The 18,443-nt window shown below is 40.1% G+C and overlaps 1 protein-coding gene and 1 long non-coding RNA gene across 2 annotated transcripts in view; one reads left to right on the forward strand and one right to left on the reverse strand.

Annotated features, from left to right (window-relative positions):
* The window catches only part of LOC5569242 (synaptic vesicle glycoprotein 2A), a 158,754-nt gene that overhangs the window by 58,786 nt on the left and 81,525 nt on the right, over positions 1–18,443 (reverse strand). The window contains exons 5-6 of the mRNA XM_021857583.1: positions 11,543–11,727; positions 11,227–11,435 (exon numbers count right to left, since the gene is read on the reverse strand). Of these exons, the coding sequence (XP_021713275.1) occupies positions 11,227–11,435; positions 11,543–11,727 (394 nt within the window). The remainder of the gene's footprint in view (positions 1–11,226; positions 11,436–11,542; positions 11,728–18,443) is intronic.
* On the forward strand, positions 167–6,490 carry LOC110681538. Its single transcript, XR_002503248.1, has 4 exons — positions 167–565; positions 633–940; positions 1,028–1,122; positions 6,356–6,490. It is a non-coding gene; the product is annotated as an uncharacterized LOC110681538 (long non-coding RNA).

The following is an 18,443-nucleotide window of genomic DNA, read 5'->3' on the forward strand; positions in this document are numbered from 1 at the left end:
GCGCACTATGGTCCTCCGAACATTTAGGGGGTTGGTGTCAGGCCCTGCAAGCCTACCATAAAAACACATCAGCACAGGAACGTCAACGAGAGAAAACGAACCAGGACAATCGGCGAAGACTAGCGGGACTAGTTTTGATCGATGGACGGCACTTTTCCGATATTACCGACGTCAGAACCTATCGCACGGGAAAAAATCTGATCCCATTATCATGATTTACGAATCATGAAAATTATAAATTGCTCTTGGGACGAAATCATGATTCAGACTCATGATTTTTGAAGCTGAGCTACCACTATCATGATTCAGAGCAACCATTTTCATGAGCTCCAAATCATGACCATGAAAAGCGTTACGCACACGGTGCACCTGTCAAAACGTGTTCAGCAAAGCTTGTGCAAAGCATAGTTGGCTGCGCATTCACGGAAAAGTTGCCCTTTTTTTAAAAAAAAGTTCACTTTTATTGCCGGTTTCCTGCGCCGCTGTTGCTCTACTGTCGTTCCTGCTCTACTATTCCGTTCCTGCTCCGTTGATATCGAGCTATTCCGGCTCTGCAGAACTACCGGTAAGTGAAAAAAACGCATGCAATTCAATACAAATGCTGACAATTTTCCACCGTCTTCTCTGTTTAGCCGTTTCATTCTGTTCCTTTCCTGCCGTGGCTGTTGCCCGTTCCGGCTCCTGTGTACCCGTTCCGGCTCCGCATTGAGGGAAAATTCTTCCGGCTCCGCTCTACTAACAACCGGTAAGTGATACAAAATTAATCCATTTTTGCGCCTGTAATCGAAATCCATTTTGACCATTTTCCACCGTCTTCTCTTTTTAGCCGTTTTATTGTCCCAGTGCCACTGTCGCCATTCCCGCCGCGGCTGTTGCCGTCCAATAGGTGCATCCGATCCGGCTCCGCATTGAGTGACCAGCTCCGCCCTACCAACTACCGGTAAGTGATACAAAATTAATGTATTTTTGCTCCTCTAATCGAAATCAAATATTGACCATTTTTCACCGTCTTCTCTTCCGTAATAAGCTCCCGATTTTGTTGCCGTTCCGGACGTTTCGTTTTCAGCCTTGGCTGGTTCCGCCCAGTAGGTGTTCCCGTTCCGACTTCCCCCACAACTACCGGTAAGTGTTACAAAATGAATCTATTTTTTCAATCAATGCAATGGAAATCAAATGCTGACCACTTTCCACCGCCTTCTAATTCGTAATTAGCTTCCATTTCCATTGCTGTTTTGGGTGCCCCATTCCCACTCCTACTATCCTGTCCATAATCATATAGTCGACGTAAGCACTACTGTAGTTTTCAACACAATCTCTGTTGTCTAGCAACAAATAATACAAATTTAAATATTTTTATCAGGCAGACATTCAATCTGCCGCTCCACACATAATTGTCCCATGTTAGTTTTTGACTCTTTCTTTCTGTCTCGACGTTCCTACTAAAATTTGGCCTGCCTCTTCAACTCAGTGTTCCTTTAGCACTTCATAGTAATTAATTAAAGAGATTTCTTTGCCTGCCATTGCACGAATAATTATTGTACATTGTGTGGCAAGCACAATGATAATCTATGCCCAGGGTGTCGAGAAAAATTCTTCCTCGACCGGATCGGGAATCGAACCCGTCGTCTCCGAAATGGCGATCCAAAGCCTTAACCACTACTCTACCTGGAGACCCAAAGTAACTGCATATCAGCCCCATGATGGAATTGAACTGACCAGGAATCATCATAAGGATCTGCTTTCGAGGTCATTCTATTTTTCTATAATTTATTATAATATTCTAACTTCATTGTAACTGTAACTTTATTATCGTACATACATTATTGACCCAATTTTGTCAGCTCCTGTTTGGAGAACATGTTTTGCTCTCCTTTAAAATTTAAACATATTTTTCAACTTTGTATCGCTCTGTTTTTTAGTTTTCGAAAGCAGTTTGATGATGAACCAAAAAGATTTGGAAAATTTTCATTTGTAAAATGATGACAGCATAAAGATTGTCGCAAAATGGAGCTGACAAAATCGGGTCCATGTTGTATATTGGCTAATTATAAGTGATTTTTCAAACATTTGCATGAATTATGTAGTTTGAAACTTTGATAACGATTTTCTCAATGCCAACTTTTTTCATATGGAACTGTTTTGCAGATACAGGCAATACATTACACAAAAACAATCTAATAAGAAGAATTTGAATGCTTGATACGGCTGACAGGTGAACTGTACATTGCATCCCATTCAAGATATTTGAAAAAAAAAACATCGTTTATAATAACTCAAACATAGTATTTTATCGAAAGGCACAGAAGTTCGGGAGCATAATGGAGCCGAAGTAGAAAAAACATCGTTAAAAAGTTGAATGCAGTTCTCTGTCTAAGCCAATCAGTTCACAGAACAGAGGTGAGTTATTAAACGAATTAGAAAGTTGGTGAGAATATGATAAAGTGAGGGACTTAGTGAGAATATGGGTGATTGGGTGAGTTAGTGAGAAAATGAGTTTGTGAAAAGTTCAGGGAGAAAGTACGTTAGTAAGAAAGTAAATTGGTTGGTATGAAATATGTTGATGAGAAAGTGAGTTTGTAAAACAATATGTTGGTGAAAAATTGAGTTGATGAGAAAGTGAGTTCTTAAGAAAGCAAGTTAATAAGAAAGTGAGTTCGTGAGAAAGTTAGTGGGAATATGAGTTATGGAGAATGTGAGTTAGAAAAATATGAGTTAATGAGAATATGAGTTCAAGTCAGTTGATGAAAAATGAGTTGGGAAGAAAGTGAGTTTGTGAGAAAATGAGTTGATAATAAAGTGAGTTGTTACAAAGTAAGTTGATGAGAAAATGAGTTGGTGATAAATAAGTTGACGAGAAAGTAAGTTGGTGCGAAAATGAGGTAGTGAGAAAGAGATTTAATGAGAAAGTAAATTGGTTAGAAGGTAAGTTTGTAAGAAGTTAAATTGGGTAAGACTAAGGTGATTTCTAACTCACTTTTCAATCTCATTTTTTCACCAATTCACTTTCTCATAAACTCATCTTCTCGCCAACTCATATTGTAACCAATCCACACTCTTTCCTATAAGCTCACCTTCGTACCAATTCACCAACTTACTAGTTTATTTTCTCAACAACACGTATTCTCATCAATTTATTTTCTTATTGACTCACTTTCCACCACCAACTTTCACCAACTCATTTTTTACCAACTAATTTTCTCTTCAACTTACTATCTTGCCAACTCACATTCTTACAAAATTATTTTTTAACCAACTCATTTTACTCACAACTCACTATCTTATCAACGCACATTCTTGAGTTGAGAAAGTGAGTTAGAAAATAAGCTGGTGAAACGGGAATGGAAAAAAGAAGTTGGTGAGATACTGAGGTGAAGATGAAGTTGAGGAGAAATAAAAATTTTAGTTAAAAAGTAACAGCATAGGCATAAGCATAAGCATATACAGTGTTCGTTCGATTCTGGTACGGTTCATTTTAGGCACTGCTCGAATTTTGCACGGTTATATTTTGGCAATTTTGTTGTTCGATTTTTACACGGTTAGAATTGGGCAACATAACTGTTCGATTTCGGCACAGCATCTCCACAGTCGTCTCGGGAAGGAACTTATGTTACTAAGGTAGGATAGGCGATGAATCAGAGAGTCCTATGGCTGGCGATATGATCCACCAAAAATATAATCTCCACGATAGTTGTGATCCAAACACAAACACGATTTACCTTGACCTGATGCTCACCCCACGCAGGGGCAATGCAAACAGGATAAGGGAGCGAACAATCCCCGCTGCTAGAGATACCGAAAGATGTAAACAAAAACATACGTCCGAACTATTCCGCGTGAACTAATTGCGAAGAATGTGAGTCAGTGAAACAGTGAGATAATGAGAAAGTAAGATGGTGAGAAAATGAGTTGGTGAGAAAGCAAGTTGGCGAGAAAGTGAGTCGATGAGAAAATGAGTTAGGGAGCATGTTAATTGATGAGTAAGTTGGTTGAAAAGTAAATGAGTTGATAGAGTGAGCTGGTAAGACAGATTGTTGGTGAGGAAGTGATTTAGTGTGGAAGAGAGATGGTGAATCTTGAGTTGGTCATTTAATCACAAAATAAATTGTAAACATTTGTAACAGACGCGTATTTCAAGGACTACTTGTGTTCTTCTTCAGTGTATTTAGGGTTACCAGACGTACTCTTTTAAGAGTACATGTACTCTTTTTTACCTTAAAAATTTGTGTACTATTCTTTTTTGCTAAACGAGTCAGTTGTACTCTTTTATAGATATCACTGAAGGTTGCTGAATAAATAAAATAATCTTTTGAAGAAACCAAATTAACCTCTTTCCCGTGGAAACAGGAAATCCAACGATATTCGACAAATGATGATTTGCTTAATAATTAATAAAAAAATAAATAAAAAAAAAGCTAACGGTGAAACTATTGATAAACAACAAATATTGTAGTAATTTCGGATAATTTGCAACAACTTATGTTCAAGGCTTGAACTTCAAGCACTTTTTTCTAGAAAGGTCGTCTTGGAGATTCAGCGGTTCAACAAAGTTGCGAGAATACAACGAAAATACATAATTAAATCAACCAAACTAAAACTGTTACAATGTTTAGACAATCCTATATTGATGTTTCATAAGGGGTTACTTGCAATGATCGATTTCTTTTCATCGTTACTCTCTTATGGTTACAACACTTATGGTGAAACATCGGAATCCAATGATGGCCTTCACAATGGCCGACACTCGCCCCTACTCACGTTTTCAAAGGCACTAAACTGAAGAAATATTTGGCAAACGTTTTTGATTTTCTTATTTTAAGCTTTCTATTTGCGCACAAACGCAAACTAAAAAGTGCACTTTCATTGAAAGGTTTCTTCGCGAGATTAGTGCCTTTAAAGTTGTCGTGCATTTGGAGAAGTTTGGTAACAAACAGTTGCATCTTTAAAGATAAAGCTTGAGATTCTTTTCATATCAAGGTTTTGAAATTTGTTATTTTCAGTTCATCTGTTTTCCTTTAGAAACATATATTGCACAAAATTTGAAACATTATTTCTCAAAACATTTGAAGGATCACAATATTTGTGAAAATAAATTGAACAGCTCTCTGTATAATATACATGATCATGAAAATTTTGACTGAACAAATCGATTCGATAAGAACTATAATGTCAATTTTGATAAACAAGCATATTATAGAAATCTATGATGAAAACTTAGAAATCATGCATCCCAGACCATGACTTTGATTTTGAATCCGACAATTATTGTTTGCATTAGATAGAAAAGGCATAATAAGCACAAATTTCATTTGTTTTTTTTTATCAAAAACTTTCAAAATGGTTATAACAAGGAAATTAAGACAAAAAATAGGAAAAATGCGTTTTCAATCATTTTTTGTACTCTTTAGTACTCTTTTACAGAGTTGAAAAAATGTACTCTTTCCGGTGAGATCAAATATGGTAACCCTAAGTGTATTCCCTAGTAACATCTGTTAGAGTTTCTTACAATATAGTAGAATTAAAAGGAAGAGTTATTTCGTAATAATTATTTTAGCATTCCACTTAAATGCTAAATCACAATTTAAAGTTTTATGATACAACGTGCTTAACAATTCTTTCGGGTTATCATCTTTATCATATTCACGTTATCGTTGGTGTATAACACATTTTTATTAGGGAAATGCTTGCACACAAATGTATGTTTCTGAGGTACTTTAAAGGAAGATACATGAGAATTTTTACGTTCGTGTGAAGGTCTCCAGTTAGCCTAGTGGTTAAGGCTTTGGATCGCCAATCCGGAGACGGCGGGTTCGATTCCCGGTCCGGTCGGGAAATTTTCTCGACTCCCTGGGCATAGAGTATTATTGTGCTTGCCACACAATGTACAAATCATGCAAAGGCAGGCAAATAAAGCCGATCAATTGATAACTGTTAAAGTGCTCTACCACTGTAAAAGTACTCTCTACACAAGTTGAAGAGGCAGGCCAAGTTCCAGTAAGGAACGTCGAGCCAGTAAGAAGAAGAAGAATATAATTTTACTTGCTTCAAATAAAACTATACCTTGTATTCATAGTGACAGAAGCCCTAATAAATGTAGTTAATATCAGCACAGAAAATCATGATTATCGACCATCTGCATATTCTGGATGTTACACATTCTTCTTCTTCTTCTTCTTCTTTCTGTCTCAAACGTCCCCACTGGAACTTCGCCTGCCTCTTCAACTTAGTGTTCATGAGAACACAATTATATCAATTGTACCACATAATTTATAGCTGCACTTCATAACAAAGTTGTCTTTGAGTATAGTTTTATGCTTTATTATTTAATTTCGTATTTACTTTTTCTTTTTTTATACAGAACGCAGGTGATATAGAAGGGAGGATCGAGCGGCGACTGAACCATCTCCGCGAAAAATTTGGGGAATCATCGCTACAACCTCAAATTGTCGCAGTGGGCACGAGCAACTCAACAAAAGCAACGATGGTTATTTTTGGCGGCGCGGAGTATATCGCAGATAATATTGTGCATGCTGTATGCATTTGTATCCATATCACTTATGTGCTAAATTTGCGATATACTCCGGACTGCAAACCGCTGTGGCTCTTTGTTCAGTCATACCTGTTCAAAATCCCGGCGTCCATTATTGAGCTCCCGAAGAGCACACGTGATTTGCTAAAAGGTATAGATAATTAAACTGGAAGATCGTTTTTTTTCTTAAAATAACCTTTTTTCAAGTGAAAAGAATAGAATAAATGAATTAAACTCAAAACCCCAAAATATGTTTTAAATAAATGTTGTACTCACAAATAGCTTAAGGTGAAGGTGCAGTGCGTTTACTTTCAAAACTATGCATTTTGCCTCGCGTTTTCTCGAGCACATATCTGAAAATCTGCCTCAATCTAAAAATGTACCACAATGTTTACTGCGAGTGAGCGAGCAACGAGTTATATTTTCAGCTTCATAGACCTGCTGGATGATCAGATTTATGATCATGGGAATTAGAGCAGAATGAGAGGCGGCCATTGTGATAGCCATTTTTAGATTTCTCAAACCATGTCCTTAATCAGACCGTCACACAGTAGTTTAGTCTGCAAAAAATGACAGACAAAACCTCTAGCTCAGTGCTTCCCAAACTGTGCGCCGCGGCGCCCTGGGGCGCCTTAAATCTTTTTCAGGGGCGCCGTGGGCCGATTAAAAGTAAGGCCTGGCAAACCTTCTCAACTTATGTTATAATTGTAATACATTGATCGAAAGCATCAGACGAAAGTTGAATACGAAAATCGAACAAAGAAGACAATTAAGCTGCTCGCCACAGAAGTTGAATGCAACTTTTTGGGAGTGAAAACATTAAGATAGCTTTGAGATATCGCTCACCAGTTCAAAAAAAAAAAATTAATATCTATGTTCAAAGTTTTTCAAATTCCATGTTCCAAATTTATGTTGACAAACATTGTAAAGGTATATACAGTAGACGTTCGGTAACTGCAACATGTTTACGTTTCACTTAGCGAACGAAATTCGATAACTGCAACGACTGACAAACGTCAACAACCCATCAACTGACGTAAAATGAACGTGAAATTCATTCGACTGTTCATTTGGGCTAACAGGGGCTAACATGGCGCACCATTTTAACGTTTGGTGGTGCGATAACTGGAGAATTGTTGCAGTTACCGGACTTGCAGTTAAACCGTTTGCACCGACCGAACGTCTACTGTAATAGAGTTTTCTGTAGGATTAGTTAGAACTTTCTCAGAGTTTATATATTGATGAAGTTCTGAAGCAACATCCTCTATAAATGATACCAAATTGTTAATACGCAATAGTCACAACCTTGCTGGTAGGGATCTCAGTAACAAACAGATCTTCAGGCTGGATGGAGTTACATTGTGTTGTTGAAAGCTCCACTATGATTTTTTCATCTTGCTTGCTTGCTCTTCCTATGTTTACCTGTGTTATACTACACATTTTCATAGAAACGGAAGAACTTATGTTATTAATTGTTTAAGAGAATTGCAGCCCTAGGCTGGCTCATTTCTGCGATCATATGTCAAAAAGTAAACTAACCTGGAAAATGCCATAATTTTTATTCTCCTTATCAACATTAAAGTCGCTTAGTTATATCGAGAAGGAGGTTTCACAACACTGGGAGAAACAATTTAACTTTTCTTATTTCTTATTCTGATGCAAAAATGTTAACCATGTTAAAATCTTTCGCAAATGTAAAGACATTTTTATAGCCTCGAATTGAAAGGAATCCTTTGACGATTTTTTTAAATCCTGCTTCGATCAAAATTTGTCGTTTTTTCTATTTTTATGCTTTTACAATACAAGCGGCGCAAATTTAGCAAGAATTTAAAGTTCACTACAGGATCCAGAAACACCAGAAACTGTGATAGTTCAAAATATAATTTAATATTTTTTGCAGATTCCTATTTTTGTAAAAAAAAATGTGCAATAGTTTTTCATATCAATAATTTTATTGAATTATCAAAGAACGTACTTTTTGCAAAAGTAGATTTTGTTCTAGCATGAAAAGTCTGGCAGAAACTTTGTCGAAAATATTCATATTTTTGTATAAAATGATAATAGTGCGCCGCGCTTCTGATAAAAAATGTCAAAGGGCGCCGTGATTACAAAAAGTTTGGGAACCCCTGCTCTAGCTAATCCATATGTAGTTACTAATAGCTGATATTACCAGTTAAGAATACTACAAGCAACTTCTAAAGGTACTAAAATAACAGGTAACTTCTTAAATTTAGTACCATACACTTCTAGTCAAAAGTTTGGGGTCACCCCTTGAAAAACATGTAAAAGTTTTATGGTCATATCTCTGCGAATTTACATCCGATTTCAAATCTTTTAAGCTCATTTGAAAGATAAGGAATGACACTAATTTTGTACAAAGTTGGCAGGCAATATTTTTTTACATTTAATATATGAAAAATTGACACAAAAGTCATTTTGGTCATCGACCAAAAGTGTTGGGTCACCCCTTTGTATGAAGCAGTCCATAAAAGTTTGAGTTCATTTTCGTAAGACTTATAATGAGTACTATTCATTATCCTTCACCAGCAGTGTAGAAATATAATTTTGAAAAAAAAAAAAATTATTGAGATATGAACGAAAAATTGTTACATTTTTTATGAAAGAGACTCAAAACTTAAGGATTGCAACATACTAAGGGGTGACCCAAAAATTTTATCAATGACATCAGTTGATATTTTTTGGAATACCTTTTTTCCTAGATTTTTCCGCCATGATCTCTTAAAAGTGGCTGAGAGGGTATAGAACTAGGCTTCTATTACAACCTTCATCTCAAAATTTGGTAGGCGCAATTGAAAATATCAAAATTTTGGGTAATTTTTCCATACACTATATGGTCGATGTCTAGTCAGACCGGACCATGTATTTTTCAATGATTTTAGAAAAATGTCCTTCAGGCACTTGGGATATCACATCAAACGCTTTATTTTCTGAAATACCATAGTTCTTTTATGTAATAAAACATCTCTAACAAAATAGCATCGAAAAGTTCAGAGTTGTCAAAATTGTTGGCTTGTCTACACCTGTCCAAAATATCGCCTAGTTCACTCTGACTTAACACCGACCATATGTAAAAATTATTATCTGCAAACTATGTACAAAGTTTAATTCTTTATCTTTCAGATGAGCCTAAAGGATTTGAAATCGGATGAAAATTCGCAGAGATATCACCATAAAACTTATATACGTCTTTCAGGGGGTGACCCCAAACTTTTGACCGGGAGTGTATGTAGGTACTCTATGTGTAGTAGCATTTACCAAAGAACAAACCTTCATCATTTCAATAAACAAGAAAATAATACAATATTATCTACAAATCACCAAACATAAAAAGTCAACTTTACGCACAATAATAGTTAAAATATTATTCTGTCTTTCACACTACAGTAGTTCTTTACAATAAATGAAAGTATCAACGCAATTTTGTAGTTACATCCTCCTCAGAGTCATTAGCAATGCGCACCAAAAATCATGATTCCAAATTTCAAAAACGTGATTTGGTTTTATGGTGCCAACAAATTCAACCAGAATCATAAATGATGCGCACCCAAAATCATGATTCCAAATCCCAGTATCATGATTTCACTTTATGGTCCGAAAATATAATGATAATCATAAACGATGCGCACCAGAAATCATGATTTGGGATCCCAATGGCATGATTTAGCTGCATGATCCTGTAAAAAACGACCGGAATCATAAACCATGCGCACCTGGAATCATGATTCTAAAGCATAAATATATGATTTAGCTTTATGGCGCTTGCAAACCCGACCAGAATCATAAAGATGCGCACCGGAAATTATGATTCCAAATCCCAACATCATGATTTAGCTTTATGATTCTGCCAAAAGTATAACGCACTGACTGCGTTACGGGTGCACCGAATCATGATATCATGCTTTCGAATCATGGTGTATTTTCATAAACTGAAAATACCCTAGGCTCCAGAAATCATGAGTCTTTTTTTATGATTTTGGGATCCGATTTTTACCCGTGCGTGATGGTGAAACTGCGCCAAAAACTATCCGTCATCAACAATGTACGGTATCGACGCCCGCCTCGGTATAACCTAGCGCGACTGGTCCAACAGAAAGTCACTGCCGCATACGCGTAGCAGTACATGCTGATAGGCGGAACCGAGCGCGACAGAGCCCGCCTGGGAAGCAGTGTTACGATAGATGGGGATACTTTTTGAGGTGGTTGATGAGTTCGTCTACCTTGGATCCTTGTTGACGGCTGATAACAACGTTAGTCGTGAAATACGGAAACGCATCATCAGTGGAAGTCGCGCCTACTATGGGCTTCATAAGAAGCTGCGGTCGAGAAAGATTCACCCAAGACCGGTGGTCCTCTATGGACATGAAGCATGGACTCAGCTCAAACACTTAGATTTATGCTCTAAATCGTCCGTGCGTGATAAAAAATCATCGAAATTTGTTTTTTCTCCGTAAAAGGCACAGTGTTCATTTCACCACCCCTGTTCATTTTACCACCACTTCCTCTATATTTTCTCGTTTTTACAAAATATTGGGATGGCCTACTTGCCTCTATGTCGCACTTGCCCCAAACTCCGCTAACAACCGCTCTTTATTAAAGTTGATATTTTTAAGCAAGACATTAATTTAAAACCCTCCTCAGAATGGAACCAATTTGAAGAAACTTTTTCCCGTAAAACTTACCCAAACAAAATTCCAAACTGTATCCCATAGGCCTGCAGGGAGTTTCTCAGGTGTGGTTGTCGGAACATAACCAAAATTTGCTGCAATCCAGCCTGGAAACCGCTGGCATTAGTTTTGCTCTCACCAGCACTGGTAGCGTTAACTTTTGTGCCTTCTCCACCAGTAGTGCCACCACCACCACCTAGAGTTTCATTCACCAGCTCTTTAATCTGTCCAGAAAAACAAAGTTCGGTCCGGAACCGGAAATTACACTCCCCTTCCACTCGGCGATCCCAAAATGTGTATGTGTGTGTGCATGTGCTTCTACGGAACTTACCGGATACTGATGGGGACTGCGACCGGTGTTGAGGGCATACAACCGCTTGAAGACGGCCATCGCTTCGCCGTTTCGTCCCTGGGCCATCAGAAACTTGGGACTCTCCGGGAGGAACATGACGCTGGTGCCGCTCAGCAGACTGGGAATACAGCACACCGCCAGGAAGATTTGCCACGTGTGAATTTCTGGCGGACGAAATGAGGGATGATAAATCAATTAGGTGCACCCATTAACGGTTGGCAAAACTATTTGTGATAGAGTGAACTATTCCAAAATCAATATTCTGTAGATTACAAGTACAATACAGAAGAAGTGCTGCTAAGTGAAAACATCTTTTGATGAAGAACTATTTGGATTTCAACCGAAAAAAAGCCAGTCTCAGACAACAAAGATGCTTGAAATATAGGTCAGAAGTAAAAGCCAAGAAAAGAATCCTCGGTTCAATGAAACCAACTGCCAGTCAAAATCTGAAAGAGGCTGCAAAAATCCAAAATGTGATCCTGCAGTACATTCTTCCGCTAACCATAGAACGTGTCATTTACAATTATTTCAAGTTCACTGCATCCGGCTGGACAATTCGAAAAGGTAGAATTGCATTCATGCTCCAACACAAAAAAAATCCGCGTCAGAGAACGCCATATTGTAATCAAAAAAATGATTCAAAGAAAAGTTGAACCCATTTCGCATTTCTTTCGCTTTCAGTTTGACACTGGCAGAGACTGACTGCCAACGACAGAACGGGGCTACGAATAGGATGCGAATCACTTGCGATTGCAATTTTGATTTCGATTCCTATCCTATCTTGCGAGCTGGCAGCCGCAGTCAGGCTTCCGATATGAACGCTTCTACGATGGAATCTATATTGGCTGACGACACGCGGAATGGAAAAGTTAGTTAGCACCATTGTAAATATCCTGCTGGCTACGTCTGATGTGGACGCGGATTCATTCCTTGAAAGTTGTTTGCGTGCGGGAAACGCATTGCTGGCCGGTGGAGCGGAAACTTTCAGTTGGGAACTGGGTAGATGGTACGGAGAAATATCTACAATCCTTCATGAACACCTATATAGTTTCTTGAAATAATACCTTCAGGCATTTCAAGGCTTTCTAGAGAGATTCCTCCAGAAATATCTAAGTATTCGTCAAAGTTTAGATATCATTAGCTATTCTTCCAGAAGTTCTACTATAATTCATTTAATTATTTGTCCTGGGATTCCTTCAATATTTCATCTATGAACGCTTCATAACTTTATAAACTTTATCTATGAATTTCTTTATAAACGATTCTATTTCACCAGAAATATATCTTAACATTTGTATTGGATCTCTTAGGAATTTCCTCAGAGGTTCAATCTGCACTGGCTCTACGGACTCTTCAAAGTTTGAAGTATTATGTTGTGTGAAAATTCTCCAGGTATTCCAACAAGACTTCCTTCAGCGGTTCCTCCAAGAAATTATCCAAGGATTTCCTTTGATTTGGAATCCAATTGAAAATTTTCTCCAGGAGTTCAGAGGGATGCTACATTGCAATAGACCATTTCTGTCAGATCTGACTCCCATTGTATTTATCATCTATCTATCTATCTATTATCTATATCTATATCTATCTTCTATCTATATAAATTAAAATTGTATGTTGTTTGTATGTCACGAAATGGCTTGAGAACGGGCCATCAATTTTGAACTTTTCCATTTTGATATGATCCTGAAGTATTCCGACGTGTTTGTGTGTACAAAAAGCTCAGGATGTTCACCGGAAAGTTAGAAAAACCAGGAGTGAACGGAGCTGCCAGTTTTGTATAGGACGTTCTATGATATTTTTCAGCAGCCTACTTGATGGCAAGACGAAGTTTGCCGGGTCCACTAGTCTATCTATATAAAAAAAAAATTGAGTGATATTTGTATGTCACGAAATTGCTTGAGAATGGGACAACCTATCTACACCATTCTTTCACTGTTGTCTTCTGAAAGGGTTCCGACGTGTTCGTGGGATCAAACATTTTAGGGAAGTTTTCGGAAAATTTGATAAAACGGGAAAGTACTAATATGTTATTTTGTATGAGAGGTTTCATGATATTTTGAGATTGATCCTACAACAATTCTGTCATTGAATCTTTCAAAATAGCACTTCCTCCATTACTGGAACATGTTACAGTTATTTGCTAGCTTCTGTTCGTATAGGGGAATGGGTGGTAAAATTAACTTCTTAAGGATATCATCTTATTTCTGATAGAAAAACACAGAAACAAAAGCGACACGAATAAAGACTAAAATAGCTAAATTTTCACATATTTTTATCGCTAGCAAAAACCGATGTAAATGTTCATTTTACCTGCACTATGTGAGTAAAATGAACAGCTGTTGGTGGTAAAATAAACATTATGCAAAAAAGTGAACAAAACAAATATTTTTGAAAATTTTCATTGCATATCCGAAAATATATCCGTTTAGGATTGTAACCCATTCTAAAAGAAATTTAAAAGTATCAAATTTGACATCATGTCATAACGATATTCACCTCACTGAAAAATCTCAAGACCTCCGAGCTAAAAGTTACGTCAGTTCTAATTTTTAAATGTGGTTTTAAAAATCCATGTTTTAATTGATATTTTCACCAGGGTTGCGATGGATCTTCTTCGTGAACAATGATCGACGCATCTTCGCGATCCAACATTCGCCAAAATTCATTTTTCATTTTTGCGTCACGAAGAGCATCGCAAAAAGCGAACGGATGCAACTCCGAAGAAGCAAAATGAACACACCGATAAGTGGTTCGCGAAGCCTTTCCCCTCGTAGGATTCATGTATCCACGTGCTGTTCATTCTCGTGATTCATTGCAAGGTTGCTTCTTCTCGTACAGTCAAGCAAACACTCCACGCTAAGCCAGCTCCACGCAGCGCATGTGTTAAAACTATACAGAATGAGGCAACCAATGCAGAACTGGCTGACTGAGTGAAAATTCTGAGTAGGTCGCACTAATTTTGTGAGTTGTCGACGTTTTCGCCTTCGGTTGTCCGAGATCGATGGAAAGGGAACTGTCAATGATATCCCGCGTAGCAGCAAACAGTTGGCCGTTGGTAAGATGGGGAGTTTTCTGAGATGTTTTCTAGCGAAAAGCCGGAAGGTGGTCGCAAATGCGAAAGTTTTCTCCCCATTTGCTTCCGCTTCGGCTATTCAAATGAAAAAATCTCTGAAAATCATTAAAATTGGAATGTTTTTTTTAATATTTTCAGAAGCAAAACAAAAATGGAAACGAATTCCGCATTCCAAGCGTTCCTCCACTGTGCGCAATTCACTTATTCAGTTTTGTTTACCACCGTTTGCACAAAACTGTGTACAGCCCCTTTGCACAGAATCTGTGCTGCACGAAAAGAGGCCAATTTTGTGCGCTCGGCACTCATTTTTGAGCAGAGCAAGTTTAGCGTGATTGTTGCAAGCCCACATGAAGATGATCGAAATGAATATTTTTCTGTTCTTCGCGAAGAGCAGGCAGCGTGGATCGTACCGTTCACATTACCAAGCGATGGAAAATTACCCGATGATAGCGTCGGGAGAAACAGCGATCCGAAAATGAAACACGAACGAATGAAGCGCCCGAACGGTTGTTTGTGTTTATTCGCAGATTCTGTTTTGATGCCTACGAAAATTCATCGTGCCTCGCGTTTCCGATCGTTGTTCAGCAACATTGATTTTCACTTCAATTGACCTCCGTATTAACCCGAACACTCCGATTTATGCTCTAAATCGTACGTGCATGATAAAAATTCATTGAAATTTGTTTTTTCTCGATAAAAGACACGGTGTTTATTTTACCACCCCTGTTCATCTTTCCACCACTTCTCCTAATAGTGGTGTTCGGGCTCACCGCAACGACATCTCCCATTCGTTGTATGCTAGCCGCACTCAGCTATAGCAGCACCGCTGCAGTATATAGGTCAATTTTTTTTCTGATCCAGATAGCCCAATTGCTTTTATTCTGTAGCATTGGGCTGCGTGATGATAATCTGTCGGTGCAATTCATCTTTGTAACGTTACGCTCATCCGTACTTCCTCTAGCGTATAGAAGAGACACCTCTTCGTATGTACATGTTAGTTGTATGGCTTTGCTGTAACCCCAGTATCCCCCGCGGAGCAGGAGCAATGACGTTCCTATCAACACCACTGGACTCATAACGATATCCCTGTCGGAGTGTGCTGAGTCGGTGCGAATGTACAATAGAGCGAGACTGGCAACTCAGGACAGTATAAATAAAACAATTCGAGACAACGAAGGTACGGTGCTGCCATCCGGGAAAAGTTTACTCGGTGCGTGAAGCGTCGAAAATTTTACCTGGCAAGCTATATGCAGTGAAATTTCAAATGCTTATATAAAATTAACTACAATGGCTATTTAAAATCTTTTCACTACTTGTTGATAAACTTTTTATGGGCTACATTATAGACACATTATTTTGATTTTTATATTTTTTCTCAATATTCTGCGGATTCCTAGAATATGGCGGATTCTTTAGCTTATCATAAATATAACCCCGTACACTTAAGAGAATTCAATTATATTATGTCTTGATTTTTTTAGAAGAATTTGAAAATTTGTGGTAATGGGTTACATGCATGCCCTGATTCGCTACTCGCCACACCGTAACGCACATGCGCTAGTGTCGATGCACGAAAAATCGCTAAAAGGTAACCCGAAAAATATTTGTATGGCGAAATGTATCTAACGTATTATTTCTCAAAATTGGGAACTATTTTCGAACAAAAAATGGTAAGGGTTGTACGTAATAATAATGACTATCAAGCCTACCAAATATTTTTTCGGTTCATGCTCTCATTTACGAGAAATTTGGAGTTAGATGCCTTTCCCCATACAAAATAAGAAGAGAAAACTTCTGCTGATCAACTGTGGACAAGAGCAAAGCAGGTAATCCATTGCCTTCGTCATCGCGAATACCAACGGGGAGGAACCCTTTAAAAGCGCCTGTCATCACCGGGCCAGAGATTCTGTTTCAGACTCTCGTGTGATTCGGACGCTTTTTCGATTCGCTCTTTTTCCGAAGTTTTTTCTTGTGTGCGACGTGCACTTTTGCTCTTTCCGCGGTATCGCGATCCCGTGACTGCTCCTCGGCGCTATCATATCTTCTTGGTGTGGCTAGCGAGCGAGTCTCCCTGCAGCAAGTAGCAGCAGATCAACCGCGGCCCATAGTTTTTGCAATAGTTTGCATAGTTTTTGGGTCGCAACCGAAAGCAGAAGGCGGATTCCGCCTCGAACCCTGCCCCGCTGGCCGACAACGAGCAAACGAGTGCGCCGAAGCACGCTAGAATCGAAGATGCCAACCCGGCGGCTTACAACAGCAGGTTGCTGGCAAACAACCGGTTTGCCACTCTGCCAGTGGACCAAGTCTTCCAGTAGGCAAAAATTGCCCCCCTGCTCGCGGAGACGACGGACATCGCGGCACTGCGGTCGGAACTAGCGGCCCTCAACATCAAACCGATGTTCAAGCTGTGCCACACAGGCACGAAGGTCATGTGCGATTCCCGCAACGACTATGAGAAGGCCGGCATGCTGCTGAAGGCAAAGGGGTTGGAGTCCTATACCCACGATGTCCCCGGTAGCAAGCCGCTGAAGGTGATCATTCGAGGGCTTCCGGAATATACCCCGGAGGAGATGGTGTTGGCCGGACTGAAGCCGACGAACGTATTCCCCATCCGGTGAGTGCAAGGAGGAAGGTACCGGGACAACCTGTACCTGGCCCACCTGGAGAAAGGTTCCATCACCATGGTGGGAATGACGAGGGTGAGAGCGCTCTTCAACATTGTCGTTGAATGGGAGCGCTACCGCCCGAAGAAACGAGACGTGACGCAGTGTGGCAACTGCCTCGCATTCGGTCACGGGACGAGGAACTGCCACATGAAGCCCCGCTGTGGTAAATGTGCCGGCGCGCACGCAACGACGACATGCCAACCGATGGAGGAGGGCATCGAACCGAACTGTGCCAACTGCGGTGCCAACCACGAGGGCAGTAGCCGTAACTGCCCTAAACGAGCGGAATTCCTGGCGATCCGCCAGCAAGCATCTGCCAAGAAGCAGGGACGACAGCACCGGCCACCCCCACCGCTGACTGAGGAGCACTTTCCGACTCCCCGCTACCAGGTGCCCAATCTGCCACCGCTTCCACCAACCCACCGGCAGGCATCCCGCCAGACGACCCCCTCCGTTCAGCAACGCCTCGCGGCCGCCGCCGCCGCTGCTCCATCGGTGCGGAATGCGCCCCCTCCTGGATGGGGGAATCCTGGACCCAGTGCTCCCGGCACTCCTCCCTCCGACGACGGCTCCCTGTACACGCCGGAGCAAATGTTGGAATACACCGGGAACTTGTTGCAACGGCTGCGAGCCTGCCGTTCCAAGTCGGAACAGATCGATGCCTCTAACTCGGCGGTATTTGCTTTCCTCTCGAAATATGGCCCGTGAGGCCATCACCAGGATCGCAAACTGGAACGCTTGTTCCATCCGGAAGAAAGCAATCGAATTCGTCGACTTTCTCGAAGAGAAAAGCAACGACATCGCCATCATCACGGAGACGCATCTGAAGCCTGAGATTAACGTCTTCATTCCCAACCATCGACTTGTGCGACTAGTTCGGACCGCCTCTGAAGGAGGGGGAGTCGCCATCGCTTTGCGCCACGACATGAACTGTCGCCTGCTGCAGAACCTGCAGCTCAAGCTCAGCGAGGCCGTAGGAGTAGAAGTGCAAGCTTCGGACGGCCCGATCACCATCATCGCTGCATACTACCCAACGCAAGCGAACCTCAACGACGGGTCGGCAACGGCCCTACGACAGGACATCATCAAGCTAACTCGGCAGCACGGGCGGTACATCATCGCTGGCGACCTCAACGCGAAG

The sequence above is a fragment of the Aedes aegypti genome, chromosome 1 (genome assembly GCF_002204515.2).
Source record: "Aedes aegypti strain LVP_AGWG chromosome 1, AaegL5.0 Primary Assembly, whole genome shotgun sequence".
Classification (NCBI taxonomy): domain Eukaryota; kingdom Metazoa; phylum Arthropoda; class Insecta; order Diptera; family Culicidae; genus Aedes; species Aedes aegypti.